We start from the raw sequence: 23,518 nt of genomic DNA, 5'->3' as shown, positions 1-23,518 counted from the left end.
AAAACAACCGCGGCATCAGCTATCTTTTGTCGCTGAGCTCACAGCACTCTAAGTTGAAAAAAGTCCAACTTTTTTTTGTCACTTCTCCCTCGCCGACCAGTCATAATCAACAGGGGGGCGGACTTCCAAAGCTAACATCTCATGCACTCAGACTCGTGTTTTTGAGGGTACAATTCCCAGGTCTAGAGCTGCTGCTAATGCCAGGACACAGCATAAAGAGCAATTGAAACAGATTTAACAGTCATCACCAAGAGAAGCAAACGTGAGACAGTGAGTTCGTAAGCTAGCTAGCAAGACGGTGGGAGAGAAGCGTTCTGAATTTGAAAAAAAAAAACCTAACCTTTCTCTAACTTTTCTGTTCTAACGTGGTCTAGCTTCGGCATACATCGTCCAACGCAGCGCTTCCCAATGCGAGCTACTGTGTAGTACTTCCATGGGGCATGTTATTTGGTCTTTTTGGTGTTTCTGTTGGGTAAGCCACTGGGAGTTCCCAGTGTGAATCCCACTTCGTCTGCGGCGAGACATGCCGAAACTAGTTTGCTTCGCTGGCTTCAAACCTGCCTCTAACCAGCGACCATTTGTCTGTGAGGCGCGCCCCTATGGCCTCAGCCACCACACCCGGTAGCTAATTCATAAAACATATAATGCTTTTATTTTTTTAATATTCGTACTTTGTTTGTAATGCCAATTAGCAACTGGAAGCACCTAGCACGGTTTAACAAAAGAGGATGAAGATGTTTTCCTTATAAAAACAGTTTTTAAATGGAAGCTAATCGCAAACTTTTTCATTTAAATAAATGTCTTTTAAGTCTCTATCACCGAATGAGTTAACACAATGGTGATTTAGCCCATGGCCAACTGATGAAAGCTTTTGCATTTGCAGTGTACAGTACTATTATGTACTGGGTGTCTGTGGTGACATTCGTGCAAAAAATCACAAGCGGCGCCCAATTATTGATGCATTTTCCATCACCCAGCAGTGGTTGGTCTGTCAGATTTAATCTAGTATATGGCTGAACAAACGACATCTGACATCAGGCAGGTTTTTTGTATTTATAATTAAAAAACATTTTAAATCCAGATGCTGATGAAACATCCTCTCTTCCTGCGCTCACATCTGTCTCTGTTGCGTTCTGTCTTCTAACTATCAGGTCCTGATGAAGTGTCCTGCTAGAGCAGAATAAACGGACCTTGATGAAAAGTATAATTTCAGCAAAAAGACGTACAAATGGTTGAGCATCTGGACAGGAAGAGAAACTGACAGTGTAAGATACTGCTTTGTGTTTGTGCGTCAGCGTGTGTGTCTATGCACCAAGTTTCTCAAAAAGCTGGTCTCAGGTGTTTGGAGAGGCCCAAGAAATTCAACAGGTAAACTCTGATGTGAGAAAAAACAGTCTCTCTCTCCCTCTCTCTCTCTTTCTCACACACACACACACACACACACACACACAGATGTCTCCCATTCATTCATTCATTATAACAAAGGCTATTGTGCTGTTTGGCTAGCTGTTGCAGGAGATAGCGCACTCTGACGGGGCATTCTAAAACCTATCAAAACAGGTCTATAGCACTAGCATGTGTGTGTGTGTGTATGTGTGGTTGTGTGTGAGCATTTGTCTCGTTGGGGACTTGAGGCACTCATGGTTAAAGCTTTGAGATGATAAAGATGTGAGTGAAAAGTAACTGATCCCAAAAGGGCGGCATGGTGCCAGTACCACATTTGGATTGTGACAGGTGAGGTTGTACTACAGTAATTGGTGTGAATGCTGAAGGCATACTTCTTCTACTTTATATTTCTTATTATTATTCCGCCGCGTTTTTCGGTTCGCTACTCCTTCCACAAATTTCATCCGATTCAAACCGTGCGCTATGACTTTTGGTATTCATACCATTCAAAACTTCCGAGTTATTCCCGTTTTTCCAAAAAAAATTCCCATCTGGAATGAATGGGAAAAATATTCAAACTCAAACACTAAATTCAACCCTCCATAAGTCATTCATACATTAACTTAGAAATCCCATTCCACTTTTAAAATATTCACACATCTCATTTCTCACACATTTCATAAAGATTATTCAACTTTTTCATAGCATTCATAATTTCTTCACAGGAACCTTTCAAAGCACCTAAAGTTTTCACAAAACGAGTGAAAAATGCCCAGCATTAGAGTGGGTCATGACATCGCCAGAGGGGGGATGCTGTGAAAAATCACCTTAGAACTTTCCCAATCAAATTACAACAGCGCACAGAATGTTCCCTCCACATACATAAAAAATACATCAAATCGTAGGTAATCTTGTGCTGCTCATGATAAATGGCGGCCCAAAGCCAAAAAATGTACGCTTTTGCCACTAGATGCCTCAATGTCACAGAAAGTTGCCCAACTGCCCCATCTGCTCTAATGTTAAACATTTCTGGAGAACTCCAAATGGAAGCCCTTCTTTCTGTCGCCGCCCTGACCACAAGTTTGGCCGTAGAGACATAAAATTCAAATGAAAGCTTCATCAAACCCTCATGATGATCATATTATAATGTTGTGTTAATAGCATTTACGGTCTTGGCACAATGGCAGAAGATTGAGAGGGTGTTTTCGGCTAAAATCTCAGTAAAATCAACTGCTCAGCCAAGGAGTCACACAGCTGCTGCTAATTAACCCACAGCCTCTCCTCATGAGCCATCACCACGGCAACAGCTGAGTTCAGCTAGGGGTCACTTGAGTTCATTTGGAGCTTAGTTGACACATACACACAGGACAGACATTTTGACACTATCGCAAGCATTTCTCAAGGCTGGTCTTCCATTTTAAACTCCTCCATCATCCTCATCACCTCCTCAGTCATCTTACTCACATCCTCAGTCATCTTACTCACATCCAGACTGATTCTCATCACCTCTAACCTATCCTTTATTACCTCCTCAGTCATCTTCTTCACCTCCAGACTGACTCTCATCACCTGTAACCTGACCTTTATTACCTCCTCAGTCATCTTCCTCACCTCCAGACTCATTCATTCATATATTCATTCAACATTAGCAGTTCAGCATTAGCAGTTAAGCATCAGCTCTTCCACAACATATTCCATATCTTTCATACTTATGTTCATTCAACATTCAAGTGCAGCATTAGCAGCTTAGCTTCAGTTCTTCAACAACATATTACAGATCATTCAAACTTATATTCATTCAACATTCATGCACAGCATTAGCAGTTTAGCGTAAGCCCTTCAACAACATATTTCACATCATTCATACATTACATTCATTCATCTTTCATGCACAGCATTAGCAGTTTGGCGTAAGCCCTTCAACAACACATTTCACATTATTCATACATTACATTAATTCATCTTTCAAGCACAGCATTAGCAGTTTAGCATTAGCAGCTTAGCGTCAGCTCTATTAGCAGTGTAGATGCTATATTCAGCAGACAGCATTCACACTGCAATTTCTTCAGAAATTGCATTTTCTAGTTATATATTGTTGTGTATAGAACAAGATGAAACCTTTTACTGTTTGTGTTGCACAAGTATTATTATTATGTTCTACTTGAAAACATGGATGCAACACCTGCTTGACAACTTAGGCCCTGAGAATAGTATTTATGTATCATGGTTAACAGTACTTTATTTCTGTCAAAGCGATGTTGTTTGTCAGCACCTCTACAAAATAATGTGTTTTCCAGTCACCCACCTTTGTGGCTTTAGATGGCAATATGTGTTTCTTTTGTGAACATAACATTGACAAAGCTTACCCGTTTTGGTTGATATGGCAAATGTTTAAAGTGGTAATCTCAAAGATTTCAGTTACGTTCTCTTTGGCACCTATGGCGATAAATGGTAATTGCGGGAGCACACTTCCCAGATATCCAGACAGTGTTGCATGTGTGACGTCCACGGTTGGCATCGCGTGTAGTAACTCTTGATTTCTCTCGCTGATGGTTGCTTTCCTTTTTAGACTGTTTGCCTTCATCATTTTTTTTCTTTTTCTTTGGTTTTTCACTTGTTTTTGAAGTTGTATCTGTAGTCATTTATCTTTTCTTCATTTGTTCAGCCATAGTAGATTACTGTTTACTCGCAACACTTGCAGAGACCGGAAAAGCAGCCGCTTAGCTCCGCCTACCCTGTCTGACAGACCAACCGCTGCTGGGTGATGGAAAACGCGTCACTTACTGGGCGTCGCTTGTGATTGTCAAACTCACCACAGACACCCAGTCCGTAATACTGTAAATGCAAAGGCTTTCATCAGTGGGCCATAGGCTCAATCACCATTGTGTTACCTCATTCGGCAATAGATAGTGATGTAACAGACGTTTATTTAAATGTTGTACTGTTGAAAATGTTCAATATTATTACTTTAAATTGGCAGTAAGTGTTTTTTTGTGAATGCAACACTGACATAGTTCCCCTTTTTGGTTGATATGGCAAACATTCAAGCAAACAGCTGCTAACTTACATAACCAAAAGTCAAGTAGCAACATTGTCATTTATTTCAGTTGTCTCTGACTAAATTGTAAATAAATTGTCTCTTTAAGTGCACTTTAATGAAGGAAATATCTGGATATTTTGCTGCTAAACACGTCCGCCAGCTTGTCTCTCATTTTGTAGGTTTGTCGTTTGGTGCTAAACAAGTATTGTTCAGTTTGTCTATCAGAGCCTTTTCCTGCAGAAACAGCTGCCTGCTGCAGAGAAAAACAACACTTTGGGAGCAAGATTGATTCAAAGCAGTAAAGTTGCGTGCCAGACAGCTGAACAATGACTTGAATCTTATTAGAAGTCTCTGTAATGCTGAGGGGAGCAGCAGGTTTGACTGATATTGGTCTAAAGCATAGACTGTATAAAAAGATGTACGACAGGACCAGGTCAGCTGAATCGGTGATCTCAGTGATTTAAGTCCCTTCTTAAGACATACTTTTATCGGCGAGCCTTTCTGGATTTTACTTGAATTTTAATTTAATTGTAATAATTTTTGTCATGTCATTAGAGTTCTTTTAAATTAATTTTATATATTTGTTCAATGAATTGTTATTTTAATATCTGCCTTTGATTTTATGAACTGTCTGTTTTACTTCATAACCTGTCTGTTTTGCTTTGCTGCCTCTGTAAAGCTCTTTGTTACTTCGATTTTGAAAAGTGATCTATAAATAAAGGTTATTATATGACAGCTCCTTAAAAGTGAAGCCAAAAAATTTCGAGCTCCCCCTGCTGACTGGCTGCAGTGTAGGTCATAAAGACCGCCTCCTCCATGTTAACAGATGGGACATGAGTCAAACTATAAAATCAAAATACACGTCAAATAAATGTTTCTCAAACATGGTTTCTGTCATTATAGTTAGTTATTTTCATGCTGATTTATGTCCAAGTGTTCACTTTTCACAAGTTTATTTTTAATTAGTCAAATAAATTTTTTTATTAGGCCTGCAGCCGATCTGTTCCGGAGCTAGGTGAGAGGAAACGTAAATAAAACAATCACTACAGTCATTCAATTTTTCATATCTGTAAACGTCTGCTTCAGTTCAACACAAAGAAGCTGTTTTGCTGTTAAACACACCGGCGTGCGGGATCTTTGCTGTTTCTTTTGGTAAGTTAAGTGTGTGTTTTGGTAAGCAGAAGTGGCTACGACAGCACCATCTGCCAATCTCTACTGTGCAGACTCTGGCTCCATATGACGTCACCATCGCAAGATGGCAGCGCCTATCACAGGGGATATTTTGGCATCAATTTCATACAATGAGAGCAGATGGAGATGCTCCGTCCATCAATACAGTCATTGGTCTAAAGATTCATCACTGCCTAAGACACCGTTCACATTGTCACATTGTTTTTTTTCTCAAAGATTTTCATTTAAATAAATGTCTGTTAGTCACAATCTATCGTCAAAAGAGGTAATACATTGGTGATTGAGCCTATGGCCAACTGATCAAAGCCTTTGCATTTACAGTATTACAGACTGAGTGTCTGTGGCGACTTAAGCAGAAAAAAATCACAAGTGGTGCCTAGTTAGTGAAGTTTTTTCCATCCAGCAGTGGTTGGTCTGCCAGAGAGGGTAGGCGGAGCTAGTGGCTGCTTTTCCGGTCTCTGCAAGTGTTGTGTGTAAACAGTAATCTTCTATGGCTGAACAAGTGAAAATCCAAAGAAAAAGAAACAAATTTGGAGCTCAGATGAAGGCAGTCTAAAAAGGACCATCAGAGAGGAAAATCAAGAGTCACAACCATTAGAACCGGAGCCAACTGTGAACGTCACACATGCAACACTAGCTGTTTTTACCATACCAAGGAATCCTGCTGTAAAGCCGCCCCAGTGTGTGTTTTTACATACCGTTCGTGCGTGAGGTGTAAACAAACTGCTCATGCTTCACATAGGCCCCGCCAGCTCCGCTGTTTACACAGACAGCGTTTCGCCTCTGTTACGCCTCTGTTACTACCTCTGATGCTGGCTCAGAGGCGGAACGAGGCCCCACGAATCCGCCTCCGTGCGTTTTACATAGAAGCCAGAACCTAACAGAGGCGTAATAATCACGCCTTGAACTGGCAGTGTATAAAGGGCTATAGTCTGGATATCTGGGAAGTGTGCTCCCACAATTAAATAAAAAAAATAAAAAAGTGTAAAGTAAAAGGTCACTAATCTTTGCAAGCACTTATAAGCACATATAAAACTCCCCTAGCTTTTCTCAGTTGCAGCAGTTAGATGTGTTCTGATGAACCTGCTGTTCCCTACCTTTCCAGCACTAAACATAACCTTGACAAAAAAAACAGCTAAAACAGAGCTTTAAACTTAAACCATCAGTAGCACACCACAGACAATGTGGACATAACAGTATTCAAACTCTTCCCTTTGCCTCTCTCAGTCGCTGTATTGAATAATGCCCCGTCAAATGTCAGCCTGGTCTTTTCAAGCCATCCACAGTGACAAACAAGTGACAGAGATTCCCCAACACATCACAAGATACATATGAATGAGACGTCTCTCCCTGCAGAGGAGAGGGCTGTTGTTGCTCTTATCAGTATACCAGGTTCAATGGCTGGCCACAGGCTGGGCTGACAGGTTGTGTGTGTGTGTGTGTAAAGTGGATACAGAAGAGATTCTCGGCTTGTGAGAAGTGTGTGTTTGAAAAAAGAAAAGAGAGTCTTTGTGTACAAAACACAAAGAAGAGTCAGAGTAAGAGTCCCTGGAAAAGAAATGAAGTCGTAGGTTGGTGTGCACGTGTGTGTGTGTAAAAGAGAGAGAGAAAGAAGTGTGTGTGTAGGTGTGTCTGACGGGCAGACAGCCTGACAGAGCTCATCTGTGGCAGTCGCCCTCCTGTGTGTTATCAACGACTCCCAAACGGTGGCTGCCAATCACCACACATGCCGACCACACATCTACCCATCGAGCCAGACCAGGCACACACACACACACACACACACACACACACACACACACACATACATGTCTATAAATCTTTGTGAGGTCCACGTCTCCTCTATGCCTTGTGAGGGCCCCTACTTCCACTGTAGCTAGAATGGTGCAAACATCAAATGTTTCACTAGATGGGAGTACTGAGTGAGAATGTCACTTCAGATTTAAGAACACTCAAAGTAAAATAAATCTTTTTCTGCTGTAGTTATGAGGACCGGTGGCTGTTGCTAGGCAGATTTGACAACACACACACTTTTTTTGTTTTTGTTTGTTTTTGTTTGTTTTTAAGTGTCTCTCTCACAATAGGCAAGTGGTCTCATACTGCTGCTCTGGAGGCCATTTCTGGCTACCCTCCCCACTCCCATAAATTACCCTTTCATACGCAATCAAAATAAAATCACAATTCTATTCACACAATTCATTTTTTTAAATGTATTTAGTTTGGTGCAGAATAATGGCAAAGGTCAAAGGTTCCCGTACATAACCAGTTTTTGATGAGAAGAGAGCAGCTTCGAAGCTTTATTTGTTGGTTTTCTGTGAACAACAAAGATGTCTCCTTCCAAATCAGACAGTTTCAAGGAAGATGGAGTACAGAGGACGCATATCTCTTTTCCATAAAGCTAAGAACGACGATGAAGCTGAAATAAAGAACCTCATTTTCAGATGTATTGTGCTTTCATGTTGTACATGTAGCACAATACATGTAGCCGTGGCTACAGGCTAATTTGAGTTGAAGTACATTAACTCAAGCTATGTACTTTAGTACAATGTGAGGAATTTGTACTTTACTTGAGTGTCTCTGTTTACTGCCACTTTATGCTTCCACTCCACTACATTTCCAAGGCAGATATTCTACTTTTTACTCCGCTACAATCATTTCATTTGAATCGTTTATTTACTTTACAGATTACAAGCTGCATCAGAGTCAAAGCAGCATTTTTTAAGTGAATTAATTTTATTTACAATTGGTTAACAAAAACAAATAACTATTATTTTCATTATTTTTTAATCTGTAGATTAATATGCTTTGTATAATTTTCAACAGCCCAAGATGACATCTCCAATGTTATGTTGTGTCTGACCAACAGACCATAACCCAGAGATAATCAGTTTACTATCATATTAAGTAAAGAATCAAATTGACACGAGGCTACAACCAGCATTTGTTGAAAAATTACTACAATGATTATTCAGTTGAGACAGTAGTCGTTAACTAATCTGTTCAGTGACTAATTGATGCAGTCCGAAATAACTTCTAATCAATTACTGTACTCACTGTACTTAAGGGGGACTTTGAGGCTTTTGCAGTTATGTATAACAGTAGATGTCATCTACTACAGTAAAACACAATGTCAATTTAAAACCAATCAAAGGAAAGATTAAATGCACTGTTTGATATATCTGTATCAAAAAGCTGAGATACACTATATTATAAACCAAACTTGGCCACATTAAGTCTTTGCTGTTTACTGATTCAAACCGATGCAAGTTTCTACTAATGTCAGGAGGCTAAATGGAAAAAATCACCACTCATATAATAGCAAAATAACTTTTTTATTTTAGTGCCATTTAAAAGTGCTGGTTGTTTATTTTTGAGTCTCATGCCCAACTCATCAAATAATAAAACTCTGGGATTGGAGGACAGGTGTGCTGCCATCCTAAAGCACAGCAAAACTCAAAAAACACAAAGGACTTTGTTGATCTATTTTCAGCAGTTAACATTAAAACAGCTGCTGTTTTACACATCATTCTGAACTTCCATGTGAGAGCTGAATTTAGAACCTCCTGAGGCAGTTTAAAACAACACACAAATGTAACCATCTCAGTTCCAGCTTATTTAGAAAAAACCCACAATCATGAAGAAATCTGTTTCCTTTTACGAGTTGTGATGGCATTATATACTTGGTTCTTAACATCCCTCCAATCACGCCTGCAGAGTACCGGTTCTGCATCAACAGCCTTTACACATTCTTCTTTACCAGGAACTCTTTGCAGAGTGATGTACAGACCCAGCTGTCGCCACACTGCTTCTCTTTCTTTAGAACTCCAAGGCCTGCGATGGCTTGTTCTCTGGGAGAGAAGTTGTGGCTCCACACCTGAAACAGAAATGAGCAAAAAAATAAATGTAGAATGGTGCTGACATCCTCACGAAGTTAAATATTATGCAGTCCTCTGTATGTTATGGATGGATGGTTTTCTTTTTCTACTTGTTTATTTTTGAAAAAGACTAGTTAGATCACTGTACTTCATACAATACCCAATATTACCTTTACAACATTGCCAAGTGGTGAATGCAGCTGCTTTGCAATCTACTACTGTCCATAGTAGACTAAAGCTAGAGGTCGACCGATAGTGGATTTTTATAATAACGATAGTTTGTACGAGGAAAAAGCCGATAGCCGATTAATCGGCAAATATCTCCCTACCCCACGAAAAAAACAAAACAAACTAATTTAAATGAATCTCTCTCTAATCTTTATCTTTATTACATATCCTTACACATAACTGTTGAACTGAAAGTCTATGTCAAATAAATAACAAAATAAAACCATAAATCTGGAACAGAACATGAATCTCAAAGAGTAATGAATACCTACATAAATAAAATAAGTAGTAAAGAAAATATTATTTGCAAATTAACATCTAACTCAATTTGTTGTGCCCACATTGTGCCTTTCCTCAGCTAAATAGTCCCGTAGAGGGACTGTGTTTCCTCCAGCTGCCCTCTAATGTAAGAAACAAGAAACATGTAAATCTATTCAATATAACTATTCATTAAATAGGCTATCAAATAGATCATGTATATATATATATATATAAAACTTTATTATTTACTTTTATATATTTAATATTTATTTCAATCTACATGAATGATTTAAGTTGCACTTTATTAATCATTTCTAAATTGAAATGATGCTGCAGTTGTTTTCTTAACGTTGCTGGTTTAATAAAACCTTTCTGATAAAGTAAAGTTTTACTAAAGTTACAAATGAATTGTTATTATCATCACTGATGCTTTCTGGCATATATTGGGGAGAAAAAAAACATAAGAGTCTGATATAAAAAGCGAATGTATCGCCCCTGCGTCAGTCTCTCGCTCCTTTCCTTTAACTTTACCTACACATTGTTCACAACAGTTTGTGTTGACGTCGTGACGTGCTTTACTCCTACAGCAGCCTTATGCAAACGCAGGTTTTTAATAAACCAGTTTTTGCCACTTTGACTTTGATAATAAGTACGGAGAGTATCCTGAGTGTGATCTGTTGGATTACATCGTTGGAAATATGTTGGATTTGTTTACATGGCGATGCGCTCCGTGGCGTCTATCAGGCCAGATGCTGCGCGTCCCGTTACATTTTTAAATACCACTCTCACAAACTATTAGTGTTTGTGCACATTACCGGAGAGAGAAGGATCATAAAAAGTGTGATTTCATGTCATGAATGCACAGTTGACGTTACGTGGTTGGATTATTTAGAAGAGAGAACGCCACATTGGTAAGTAATCTAAGTAACAGTTAAATGATTTATTTTCCTCCCTGCCTGCCTGTCTTGTATCGTGGAGAGCTGATATTGTTACGTTATATTCCAGAGATAACTTCTGAGGGGAGAAATAAACTGAAACGAGTCAGATATAATATGAATCAGCTGATCCCCGGTACAGCAAAGGTTTAGCCCCCACCCACCCCTCTCACGGTCTCCACGTACGAGTGGCATTTCATGGTTTTCTAAAAGTTGTTCAGAGTATCGTCGGGAGTTGCACACGCAAACTTATATTTTCAGCAGAAGTGCCCCTCAAATGATCATATATCATCCCATTAGTTGTGCTAGGCTTGCGCTCACTGCTAGCCAAATTGTAGCGAGCTTGCTAGCTAAACAGAGACAGCAGCATGAGCTCGGCAGAACAGCAGTGAAAGTTATCGATAGTCTAATTCATTAATAATGCAACACTATAAACAACAACCTTATCATGATCATAATTTGTGAGTAAAGCTGTGTTATAAAGTTAACTTTAATTAATTATCCCAGGTACCTGCATTACCTGCATGTCACATATGGAGACTCCATTAAAAAGGCGAATGCACGCGATGTACGTCCCCGCCTGAGGCTGCACAGCCATCGGCCACTATCAGAGCCCAGATCCGCAGACGATTATAGTTTTTAATAAGTCCTATCGGGGCCGATTAATCAGCCAAAACGATCAATCGGTCGACCTCTAAAAGCTAGTTTATTACTTATTCCAAGTCAATAGCTCTGTTAGGCATGTAGCTTTTTCAATCTGATACATAGTTGTGGTTTAGCAGCGATGTGAGGAGAGCTGCAGACAGGAGTCTGTAAAAACCTTGATAATAAAAGATAAACCTTGTGGATGTAAAATGTCCTAAACGGAGCAAAGTTCAGCAACCTATTATTTATTGGTGCTGGTGATGCAGTAAATATGATACACTAAAATGGATGATGCCGTTTCCATATAGTGCTTGCATTACCTTTGAAAATACAGGAGATCAACTTCACTTGTCATTTTTGGTTACTACTCAGTAGCTGTCTCTCTTGGCTGACTTGTAGCAACATATCCTTCAGTGCATGAAGGTTACCTGTTGTCTGAGTCCTTTTCCCCTTGTCTGGAGGTCTTGAGGGTGAGGTCTCTGATGTCATGTCGTGTGTTTCTTCTACAAAAAAAAAAAAACACCTCAGCATTAATTACAAACTATCATACTGAAAGATACCATAATACGCATATAACAGTGTTTCTGCATTGATTATGAAGTTGTGTCCTTACCATCTGAATCTGGAACTGGCTCAGAGTTGGCCTTTGACCTCTTTTCTTTGGAGGACCCTTCAGGAGGAGAAAAACAGATGAGACAATATCATTACATCGTGAAGTTACATATTTTCAAAGTAGCCACCAATGAAGAAAAGTATTAAGTTCATAAGACATTATAGGAAACTAGAAAATGCAATTTCTGAAGAAATCGGGTGTGAATGCTGTGTGCTGAATATAGCATCTACACTGCTAAAAGAGCTGACGCTAAGCTGCTAATGCTAAACTGTTAATACGAAGGTGCTAATGCTTAACTGCTAATGCTGTGCTTGAAAGATGAATTAATGTAATGTATGAATGATGTGAAATGTGTTGTTGAAGGGCTTACGCTAAACTGCTAATGCTGTGCATGAATGTTGAATGAATATAAGTTTGAATGATCTGTAATATGTTGTTGAAGAGCTGACGCTAAGCTGCTAATGCTGCACTTGAATGTTGAATGAATATATGAATTAATGAGTCTGGAGGTGAGGAAGATGACTGAGGAGGTAATAAAGGTTAGGTTAGAGGTGACGAGAGTCAGTCTGGAGGTGAAGAAGATGACTGAGGAGGTAATAAAGGTTAGGTTAGAGGTGATGAGAGTCAGTCTGGAGGTGAAGAAGATGACTGAGGTGGTAATAAAGGTTAGGTTAGAGGTGATGAGAGTCAGTCTGGAGGTGAGGAAGATGACTGAGGTGGTAATAAAGGTTAGGTTAGAGGTGATGAGAGTCAGTCTGGAGGTGAAGAAGATGACTGAGGAGGTAATAAAGGTTAGGTTAGAGGTGATGAGAGTCAGTCTGGAGGTTAGGAAGATGACTGAGGTGGTAATAAAGGTTAGGTTAGAGGTGATGAGAGTCAGTCTGGAGGTTAGGAAGATGACTGAGGAGGTAATAAAGGTTAGGTTAGAGGTGATGAGAGTCAGTCTGGAGGTTAGGAAGATGACTGAGGAGGTAATAAAGGTTAGGTTAGAGGTGATGAGAGTCAGTCTGGAGGTGAGGAAGATGACTGAGGAGGTAATAAAGGTTAGGTTAGAGGTGATGAGAGTCAGTCTGGAGGTGAGGAAGATGACTGAGGTGGTAATAAAGGTTAGGTTAGAGGTGATGAGAGTCAGTCTGGAGGTGAAGAAGATGACTGAGGAGGTAATAAAGGTTAGGTTAGAGGTGATGAGAGTCAGTCTGGAGGTGAAGAAGATGACTGAGGAGGTAATAAAGGTTAGGTTAGAGGTGACGAGAGTCAGTCTGGAGGTGAGGAAGATGACTGAGGTGGTAATAAAGGTTAGGTTACAGGTGATGAGAGTCAGTCTGGAGGTTAGGAAGATGACTGAGGAGGTAATAAAGGTTAGGTTAGAGGTGATGAGAGTCAGTCTGGAGGTGAAGAAGATGACTGAGGAGGTAATAAAGGTTAGGTTAGAGGTGATGAGAGTCAGTCTGGAGGTGAAGAAGATGACTGAGGAGGTAATAAAGGTTAGGTTACAGGTGATGAGAGTCAGTCTGGAGGTGAAGAAGATGACTGAGGTGGTAATAAAGGTTAGGTTAGAGGTGATGAGAGTCAGTCTGGAGGTTAGGAAGATGACTGAGGAGGTAATAAAGGTTAGGTTAGAGGTGATGAGAGTCAGTCTGGAGGTGAAGAAGATGACTGAGGAGGTAATAAAGGTTAGGTTAGAGGTGATGAGAGTCAGTCTGGAGGTGAAGAAGATGACTGAGGAGGTAATAAAGGTTAGGTTAGAGGTGACGAGAGTCAGTCTGGAGGTGAGGAAGATGACTGAGGAGGTAATAAAGGTTAGGTTAGAGGTGACGAGAGTCAGTCTGGAGGTGAAGAAGATGACTGAGGTGGTAATAAAGGTTAGGTTAGAGGTGATGAGAGTCAGTCTGGAGGTGAAGAAGATGACTGAGGAGGTAATAAAGGTTAGGTTAGAGGTGATGAGAGTCAGTCTGGAGGTTAGGAAGATGACTGAGGAGGTAATAAAGGTTAGGTTAGAGGTGATGAGAGTCAGTCTGGAGGTGAAGAAGATGACTGAGGAGGTAATAAAGGTTAGGTTAGAGGTGACGAGAGTCAGTCTGGAGGTGAGGAAGATGACTGAGGAGGTAATAAAGGTTAGGTTAGAGGTGACGAGAGTCAGTCTGGAGGTGAAGAAGATGACTGAGGAGGTAATAAAGGTTAGGTTAGAGGTGATGAGAGTCAGTCTGGAGGTGAAGAAGATGACTGAGGTGGTAATAAAGGTTAGGTTAGAGGTGATGAGAGTCAGTCTGGAGGTGAAGAAGATGACTGAGGAGGTAATAAAGGTTAGGTTAGAGGTGATGAGAGTCAGTCTGGAGGTGAAGAAGATGACTGAGGAGGTAATAAAGGTTAGGTTAGAGGTGACGAGAGTCAGTCTGGAGGTGAAGAAGATGACTGGGGAGGTAATAAAGGTTAGGTTAGAGGTGACGAGAGTCAGTCTGGAGGTGAAGAAGATGACTGAGGTGGTAATAAAGGTTAGGTTAGAGGTGATGAGAGTCAGTCTGGAGGTGAGGAAGATGACTGAGGAGGTAATAAAGGTTAGGTTAGAGGTGACGAGAGTCAGTCTGGAGGTGAAGAAGATGACTGGGGAGGTAATAAAGGTTAGGTTAGAGGTGACGAGAGTCAGTCTGGAGGTGAAGAAGATGACTGAGGAGGTGATAAGGATGATGGAGGAGTTTAAAACTGAAGAGCAGCCTTGAAAAATGCCTAAGATAGTGTTAAAATGTCTGTCCTGGGTGTGTAAGTGTGACAACTAAGCTCCAAATGAACTAAAGTGACCCCCAGCTGAACTCAGCAGTTGCCGTGGTGATGGCTCATGAGGAGAGGCTGTGGGTTAATTAGCAGCAGCTGTGTGGCTCCTTGGCTGAGCAGTTGATTTTACTGAGATTTTAACTGAGAAAAGCCTCTCAATCTCCTGCCATTGTGCCAAGACTGTAAATGCTACCAACACAACATTTTATGAGCATCACAAGGGTTTCAGGAAGCTGTCATTCGAATTTTATGTCTCTACGGCCAAAAATGTGGTCAGGGCGGCGACAGAAAGAAGGGCTTTTATTTGGAGTTCTCCAGAAATGTTTAACATTAGAGCAGATGGAGCACTTGGGCAACTTTCTGGGACATTGAGGCATCTAGTGGCAAAAGCGTACATTTTTTGGCTTTGGGCCGCCATTTACCACGAGCAGCACAAGATTACCTACAATTTGATGCATTTTTTATGTTTGTGGAGGGAACATTCTGTGCGCTGTTGTAATTTGTTTGGGAAATTGGAAATTGGGAAGTGTTTTTTCACAGCATCCCCCCTCTGGCGATGACATCACCCACTCTAATGCTGGGCATTTTTCACTCGTTTTGTGAAAACTTTAGGTGCTTTGAAAGGGTCCTGTGAAGAAAGTATGAATGCTATGAAAAAGCTGAATGGTCTTGATGAAAGCTGGAAAGGTGGAATGGAGTTTCTAAGTGAATGTATGAATGAGTTATGGAGGGTGGAATTTAGTGTTAATTTTTGAGAGTTTGAATTTTTTTCCCATTCATTCCAGATGGGGAATTTTTTCGGGAAAAACAGGAATAACTCTGAATTTTTGAATGGTATGAATGCTAAAAGTCATAGCACATGAATCCCGAATGAAGCGCACGTAATGATGTTTGAATGGTTTGAATCGGTTGAAGTTTGTGGAAGGAGTAGCGCGCCAAAACGCGGCAGAATAAAAAGTAGAAGAACATATGCTTTCAGCATTCACACCAACTACAGGGCTGTTACTTCACAGGAGGAAACACAAGTAAGACAGAAGAAGAATTTACCTGTTGTCTGAGTCCTTTTCCCCTTGTCTGGAGGTCTTGAGGGTGAGGTCTCTGTTGTCATGTCGTGTGTTTCTTCTACAAGAAAAGATGATACCATCTCAGCATTAAATTCATCATTCTGACATAGGCTAATATTAAATGTGAATACCATCATGAATTGGTATTCACAGTGATTATTTCATTACTTCCTGACATTGATAGACAATATAATTGATGAATAAGAACAGTGAGCGAATAATCAATGATGAAAAGGAAATTGTCAGTTGCTGCTCAAGTAACTTCCTACCATCTGATTCTTGAGTGGATTTGGAAGACGTCACACTGAGGACCTCAACACTTCCACTGATATGTGACTCCTGTACAGGTCCCACTTCTGAAGATGAGGGAACTGTTATGACATAATATACACAGAACAACAAAATCATGTCAAAATATCACCTCAAACTACTCAAATGTTTTAGTTTGACGATCAGTGCGCAGGACTTCATCTCCTAAGCCTCCTCCTCCTAAATAACTGTTTCTTGCCTAAAAACTCTGGCCAAGAACTCATGCGGAAATCTCACCTAAAGAGAAACGTCAGCTGCACGCATTGTGCACACACGCTGAAATGCATAATCATGTTGTTGTCTGGAAACATGAAGTCTAATCCAGGGCCTGAAATAAACTCTGAACGCTTTGAAACTCCCAAAGACTTCCAGCACACATCTGGTATTGGTTTTGTGCACGAGTCTTTAACCGAAAATCGATATGGTTAGGATTTGGGCTAAGACAACAAATGCTGATATCATGGTATTATCAGAGACATGGCTAAGTAGATCTACTCCAGACAGTCATGTTTGTATGGATGGATACAACATCTTTCGCACTGACCGCCCTGCAAAAGGTGGAGGAGTTAGATTTATATAAAAAACACGTATCAGACAACGACACTTTTATTCAAATCTGAACCTGAACAGGACGAGCTGCTTGTATTGAAAGTTGAATTCACTGAAGGTTGTATTATGACACTTGTGGGATGTTACAGACCTCCCTCTGCTCCAAGGGGAACTTTGTCTTCACTATCTGAATCCCTGTCTATGTTTTGTAGTAGTGTGCTTGTTGTTATGGGGGATTTAAACTGGGACTGGCTGGCTCCTATCTCTGAACCTGTTAAATATTTTTGCGATTCTGCACACTTGACGCAGCTTATAGAATCTCCGACAAGGCCCAACCGTAAACATCCTGAAAAGTCAACGCTCCTTGACTTACTTTTTAACTAACTCTCCCCACAGATATAAAGCCACAGCCGTATTCGCTAATGACGTTAGTAATCACTGCGTAATTGCTGCAGTGCGAGATACAAAGCTCCCGAAGAAACAACCACGTATTCTATACAAAAGACATTTCAAATACTTCTGTGAGCAAGCATTTCTATATGATCTTTATCTATGTGACTGGGACAGAATATGCCTGATTCCAGACCCTGAAATGGCTCTGACTTATTTTAAATCACTTTTCTTGGAGGTCATAAATAGGCATGCTCCTCTTAGAAAATTTAAAGTCAAAGGACGTGACAGTCCATGGTTTTCAGATAAACTCTCTGATATTATTCATGAGCAAAATATTGCTTGGGCAACTGCAAGAAAATCCAAATGTCAATCAGACTGGAAACATTTTAGGCACTTAAGAAATAGATGTATCTCTCTAATTGGAAAAGCTAAATCGGACTTCTATGTTAAAGAAATGACTGACATCTTAAATAATCCTCAATAAAGGGAACGACACGGGCACGGAAAAATACAGTGCTTTTCCACAATCATTAAAGGTAGGAAATGAAAACACTACTGATAAAACTAGAATGCTACATGCCCTAAATCAGCATTTTATATCTTCTGGTTTGTTGTTTGAAAATGAAGCACATCTAGATCTCCCTCAAAAGGCTCCTGAAGAGGAAGAATGTTGCTCTGTGGTTTTGTGCAGTAAACACAGTAATGTCTCTTGTCCCACTTTAGTTTTGGTCCTTTTACACAGAATTTCACTGTAATTTGGGACTGTGTCATTTCCTTACCCTCATCGTCACTGGTGTCGTCTGTGCCACAGTCTCTGTCCTCCTCTGTGTTGCTCTGGAGTTTTTTTTCCAATGAGGACTTTGTGTAGACCTGTTGTGAATCCTTCCCACTGTCTGAGGGCTCTGAGCTTGATGGCATGTGGTCACCATCCAGGTAATGGCTGGTATCTGATAATGGTCTCATAATAAGAATAATAATCAGTAGCACAGTCCTCCTGAAAGAAAGAAATAACTGTTTTAGTCTTGAATATGAAATAGCCATACCAATAACCACTCACTCAAATTTACAAGTTAACTTACGGACAAATTTGGATGAAATTTAATGAAGAAGATGCTCAAACAGCAGATCATCATCATATATCTATTATCCATTTAGAGAATATTAAGGCGTGTTCAGCTGAATACATAATTGTATCACTAGCACATTACATTTGGAACTGGGATTTGTGCCATAGTAAATACACTGCCCAAACAAAGATGCTTCTTAACCCTTTCAGTCCCAGGCCAAAAACTTTTTTTGTTTTGTTAATGCAATCATTTATTAGCTTCCCAACGTGTTTTATTAGCTTCAAATTTGTATCTCTTTCAAAATAACCAGGACTGTTTGGAAAAAAAATAATTTGCTGTCAATAGTTGTGGTCAATATTTATAATGCAGTATCCTAACATGATGAATTTATCAAATCAGAGTCATCTGTGTAAACTATGAGCCCACAACAGCCTCACAAGCAATAAATAAATTACATTGACATGAATGAAGAACAAAGATTTTTTTTAGGGATGTCCCGATCTGATCTGCAGGATCGGGATCAGGGCTGATATGGGCATTTTTTCACTGATCGGAATCGGCAATTTTGAATGTGGTCCCAGATCACACTTTGTGGCAGAGCGCAGACACGCGCGTCACGTTACTCTGGCAAACCTGTGGATAAAATGTCTGCAGTGTGGAAATTGGTCATTTAGAAAGCAAAAGCAGTCCAACGGCGACATGTAACATCTGCAATACGACCGCGAGAGGATAATAAAAGAGCTGCATTTAATACTACACATTTCATACGGCACATAAAAAACAAAAACACTCAGTTAAACAACAATTTCACTCAAGCAATAAAGGTAAATGCACTGAAGCAGCAAACACTTGCAGATACTCTCGAAAGGATAGAGAAATATCCTCGAGACAGCGACATGGCCAAACATATTACAGAGAAGGTAACTGAATTAATCCCGCTGGATAACCAGCTCATCTCTGTGGTAGAGGATCAGGGTTTTCTTTGTCACCTGGAGTTTTTAAATACCCGGTATGCCATACCATCTCGGCATTACATTATATTGACTCCACTTTCGAGTTACAACGTGTCGGTATGCGCACTAGTTGACAGTATTGCTGAACGCGTGTGAAATAGACAAGCAACGCGTCCACGTTATTTTACGTGATAACATAAGGAATATGAAAAAAGCAATGGATGATATAGAGGTACCAAGAGTGGGCTGCATCTCACACACACTTCAGCTGGCTGTACACGAGGGTCTGCTGTCACATTGCAGCGTCACAGACTCACCTGCTAACACATGGAAGGTGGTTGGCCAATGTTGCAATAGCATGTGCAGAATAAGAAAGAGCCATATGAAAGTATATACTCTGTTTCAACAAAATAAAAAAACCTATTAAGGAACAGCTTGGATGCAGGCACCTTTTTTCTTAATGCAGCTGTATTATCCAGGAAAATATTAGTGAAGGCCAAGTATCGGATCGGGACTCGGTATCGGCATTATCTAAATATTAAAGGACTCGGATCGGGATCGGGGTAAAAATAACCTGATCGGGACATTCCTCTTTTTTTTTTTCTTCAAATGTGATCTGAAATCACCGAAACGAGTTATGAAATTTTGGAGATAATTTCTAGTTTTCACTGGCAAAGGACAAGTATTCCTGTTGCACCCTAGATAAACTGACTACATGGGTGGGATATATGCAATAAAAAGAATGAATACTTTTATCCAATACTAGTTTCTGTTGCTACACACCACATCAGAATAAAAAACAAGCCAAAAGGAATACATACCACTTTGTCTTGCGCCTCTTTTTCCCCATTTTCTTTCTGTTCATCATCAGTAAAAATGAAAGGTTATTAGATTAACAAAAAGCAATGATGTCACAGAACAACAAACAATGAAACAAATAAAGCATAAACACACTCATTCTTAACTTTAACTTTATTAGGTCCACCTGTACAGTCTATTGTAATTCAACTCTTAAAAGGCTTATATTGTTCACTTTCTGGTCATGCAAATATATAAATTAAGTGATATGTTTATCAGTGGGGTTACAGTTAAAGGTGGTGTTCACTAGAATAGTGATCCATATTATTCTAGAGCAGAACTGCTCAAACCTTTTATGTTGGAGGGCCAAAACTGGAACTCGATGGTGGTTGATAAAGGTTGCTATTGAATCTTATAATTTTGACTTTTTACCTCATTTTTGACTCATCATACTGTTGACTTTCTATCTCATAATGTCTTTTAAATGTCATAATTCTCACTGTTTTTATCTCATATTTATGACTATTATCTAATAATTCATTTTGACTTTTTTATCTTAGGGAATTTTGAACTGTTTTATTTTTAAAAACAGAATCAGTTTAGTCCTGATGTCTCTATATGACCTACATAAGTAAATGAAACCATCAGCCATAAGATTAAGTATTTCTATTTATTCTCAACAGCTCTTCTGCCTGCCACCAGGTCCACAAGCTATATTTTCCCAGGTAAAGTTACAGTGAGTATTAGTTAGCCAGTTAAAAGGTAGCAGGAGATTTTTTAGATTATACTTTGTGGTTTTGATGGTGAGGAAACTACCAGCAACTTATTTATATTACTATTTTTAATTGTCATTTATCCTTAGAGTTTGTAAATGTCTAAACCTACAGTGTTGCAAACAGCCAGGCATTCCAGACAGCCACTGTCCACTGTCAGGAAGGTGAATTCTATGCAACTTTACAGGAAAAAATGTTTATTCTCCTCTTGAAATATTTGTTAGACTGACAGTGATTAATTTTTTCTAAGGCATTTAAATATTGTGTATCAAGGAAACCACAAGCCATATGGCTCAAACTCCACTTACTCAAAACAAAATGCTAATGTTACCTGATATTGCTGTGCTTTTTTAATTAGCTGCATGCAAGATCATAAATACACTTATAATGACTTGATTAGTATCATCACTGTGACAATAAGTGAGACTTATTTATGTTAGTGAGCTTTACTGACCACATTGTATCAAATCATTCCTACAAATTTGCAGCTTAAGTTGTAAGCAAAACTGAATTTGTCTCATGCTTATATATTTGATATCATATAAAGTTGCAATAACACTTAGGCTGCCATATAGTGTGTTTTGCTCCCTTACGATCTAAAGTTACACTTCTCTTGATTAGCGAAAGTTACATTAGCTTAAAAACACTCTTCACTCAGGTAACAGGCTGTCGAATACAACAGTTAGCTAGCAAAGTTTCCAAACAAAACACAGGCTAACAAAAAATTAAACATATCTTACCTCCATAAGTCGTAGTGTTTGTTCAGGCTCTATCTGGTTCTTTTGCTGCTAATTCAACCTCATATCTGGCAGCACATCGCGCATGATGATCTCTCCGTTGTTGAAGCCTCTGCGACTGCCTTTGCTGAGACATGTCCTTTGGCGATGCATTCAGGTACACAAGGAGAGTTTTGGACTTGTGGGACTTCATGTCGGAGGGACGTTTTACAGCTACAAATCTACTACTTTTGAAGTGAATTACTCCTAATCGATAATCGATAAATACAATATGTTATTTTTAAGCCTTGATTCTTAGTTAAAAAGTATAACATCTAGGATGAGCAGTTTTCCAGTTTAGCATAAAACACATTTTGTCAGTGAGTCTGCAATTTCCATATTTCCTGAATGCAGCATTCTCAGAAAAAACTGTGTGGTTCAGGTGCTTAATTGGCCTGACCTGCCTGTGACCCTTTGAACAGAGCCACAAAACACAGTAGTCTGTCATGAATTCAGGTTTAAGCAATATTCCAACACAAATTCATGATAACTCTTGTGAAGTGAAAAGCAATTTAGCACAATTATTCAAGTACTTCTTGCTTTATTTTAAATCATTGTAACTTGTTACCAGGCGGCTGCTTCATCAAGGGGAGGGGCCGTTCCCCCCTTCCACCAGCACTGCTGTTGCCTGAGAGCTGCAGAGCTGTGTGAGCTGCCCATCCCCCACCTTTCTCTGCTGCTCCTTCAAACTGCTTGGACTGACCAAGTTAATAATGATTAAAGTCTCACTGTTGCACTAACCTGGCAAAACAAAATCATGTCAACATCATGAGCATCCAGAAGGAAAAAAATAAATAAATTTATATATATATATATAGGCATTTTGGGAATATTAGAATATTGAAAATATTACAATCTGACAGCAAATCTGATGAACTAATTGGTTCGAAGTATTCATCCTCCTAAGGAAGCATATTTGATGAAAGTTAATCATAAATATGTTTCTAACCATTAAGAAAAGGACAATAAGCAGTTTCAGGTATTTTAACTGTGATACCTGTTTTATTGTAATAAACTATGGTGCAAGATGACTGATTTGTAGATGTTTAAAGCTGAGCTAATTTGAACATTTACCAGCTCATTCAAATGTTTTTTTAAAGAGTTTTAGCTTAAGTGAGGAACATTTCTCAACTCATAAAACAATCCATCTTTCATTATGTCACAACCAGGGCCTAGGGGAAACCCTGGTGCAATATGAAAAGGATGAGCAGTTTTCCAGTTTAGCATAAAACACATTTTGTCAGTGAGTCTGCAATTTCCTGAATGCAGCATTCTCAGAAAAAACTGTGGGGTTCAGGTGCTTAATTGGCCTGACCTGCCTGTGACCTTTTTAACAGAGCCACAAAACACAGTAGTCTGTCATGAATTCAGGTTTAAGCAATATTCCAACACAAATTCATGATAACTCTTGTGAAGTGAAAAGCAATTTAGCACAATTATTCAAGTACTTCTTGCTTTATTTTAAATCATTGTAACTTGTTACCAGGCGGCTGCTTCATCAAGGGGAGGGGCCGTTCCCCCCTTCCACCAGCACTGCTGCTGCCTCAGAGCTGCAGAGCTGTGTGAGCTGCCCATCCCCCACCTTTCTCTGCTGCTCCTTCAAACTGCTTGGACTGACCAAGTTAATAATGATTAAAGTCTCACTGTTGCACTAACCTGGCAAAACAAAATCATGTCAACATCATAAGCATCCAGAAGGAAAAAAATAAATAAATTTATATATATATATATATAGGCATTTTGGGAATATTAGAATATTGAAAATATTACAATCTGACAGCAAATCTGATGAACTAATTGGTTCGAAGTATTCATCCTCCTAAGGAAGCATATTTGATGAAAGTTAATCATAAATATGTTTCTAACCATTAAGAAAAGGACAATAAGCAGTTT

General features: G+C 39.5%; 1 protein-coding gene across 2 annotated transcripts; it reads right to left on the bottom strand.

Moving 5' to 3' along the window:
• Window positions 1-8,963: 8,963 nt before the first annotated feature.
• On the bottom strand, window positions 8,964-23,287 carry LOC138592475 (uncharacterized). Of its 2 annotated transcripts, XM_069663291.1 has the most exons (8): window positions 21,590-23,287; window positions 20,100-20,135; window positions 18,038-18,252; window positions 16,277-16,378; window positions 15,991-16,065; window positions 12,175-12,231; window positions 11,990-12,064; window positions 8,964-9,491 (listed from the first exon to the last, which is right to left on the bottom strand). In XM_069663291.1, exons 2-8 carry the CDS (start codon window positions 20,126-20,128, stop codon window positions 9,250-9,252), a joined length of 795 nt encoding a protein of 264 aa, XP_069519392.1. In that variant the 5' UTR covers window positions 20,129-20,135; window positions 21,590-23,287; the 3' UTR covers window positions 8,964-9,249. The 2 variants fall into 2 exon arrangements, with proteins under 2 accessions (XP_069519392.1, XP_069519391.1); XM_069663290.1 differs by lacking the exon at window positions 21,590-23,287 and having other exon boundaries at window positions 20,100-21,024.
• Between the last annotated feature and the right edge of the window lie 231 nt (window positions 23,288-23,518).

The sequence above is a fragment of the Semicossyphus pulcher genome, unplaced genomic scaffold (assembly GCF_022749685.1).
Source record: "Semicossyphus pulcher isolate SPU_LCO1_2020_fin unplaced genomic scaffold, fSemPul1.0.p SCAF_15, whole genome shotgun sequence".
NCBI lineage: Eukaryota > Metazoa > Chordata > Actinopteri > Labriformes > Labridae > Semicossyphus > Semicossyphus pulcher.
Note: the sequence above shows the minus strand (reverse complement) of the source record. Positions and strands in the feature narration are given on the sequence as shown.

Excerpts from the sequence above, each read along its gene's own strand:
- LOC138592475 (XM_069663290.1), bottom strand. The coding sequence starts at position 20,146 with ATGATGAACAGAAAGAAAATGGGGAAAAAGAGGCGCAAGACAAAGTG. Across the intron at positions 16,066-16,276 it reads ATCCACTCAAGAATCAGATG|AAGAAACACACGACATGACA; the intron begins GTAGGAAGTTAC and ends CTTTTCTTGTAG. Across the intron at positions 12,065-12,174 it reads GCCAGTTCCAGATTCAGATG|AAGAAACACACGACATGACA; the intron begins GTAAGGACACAA and ends TTTTTTTTGTAG.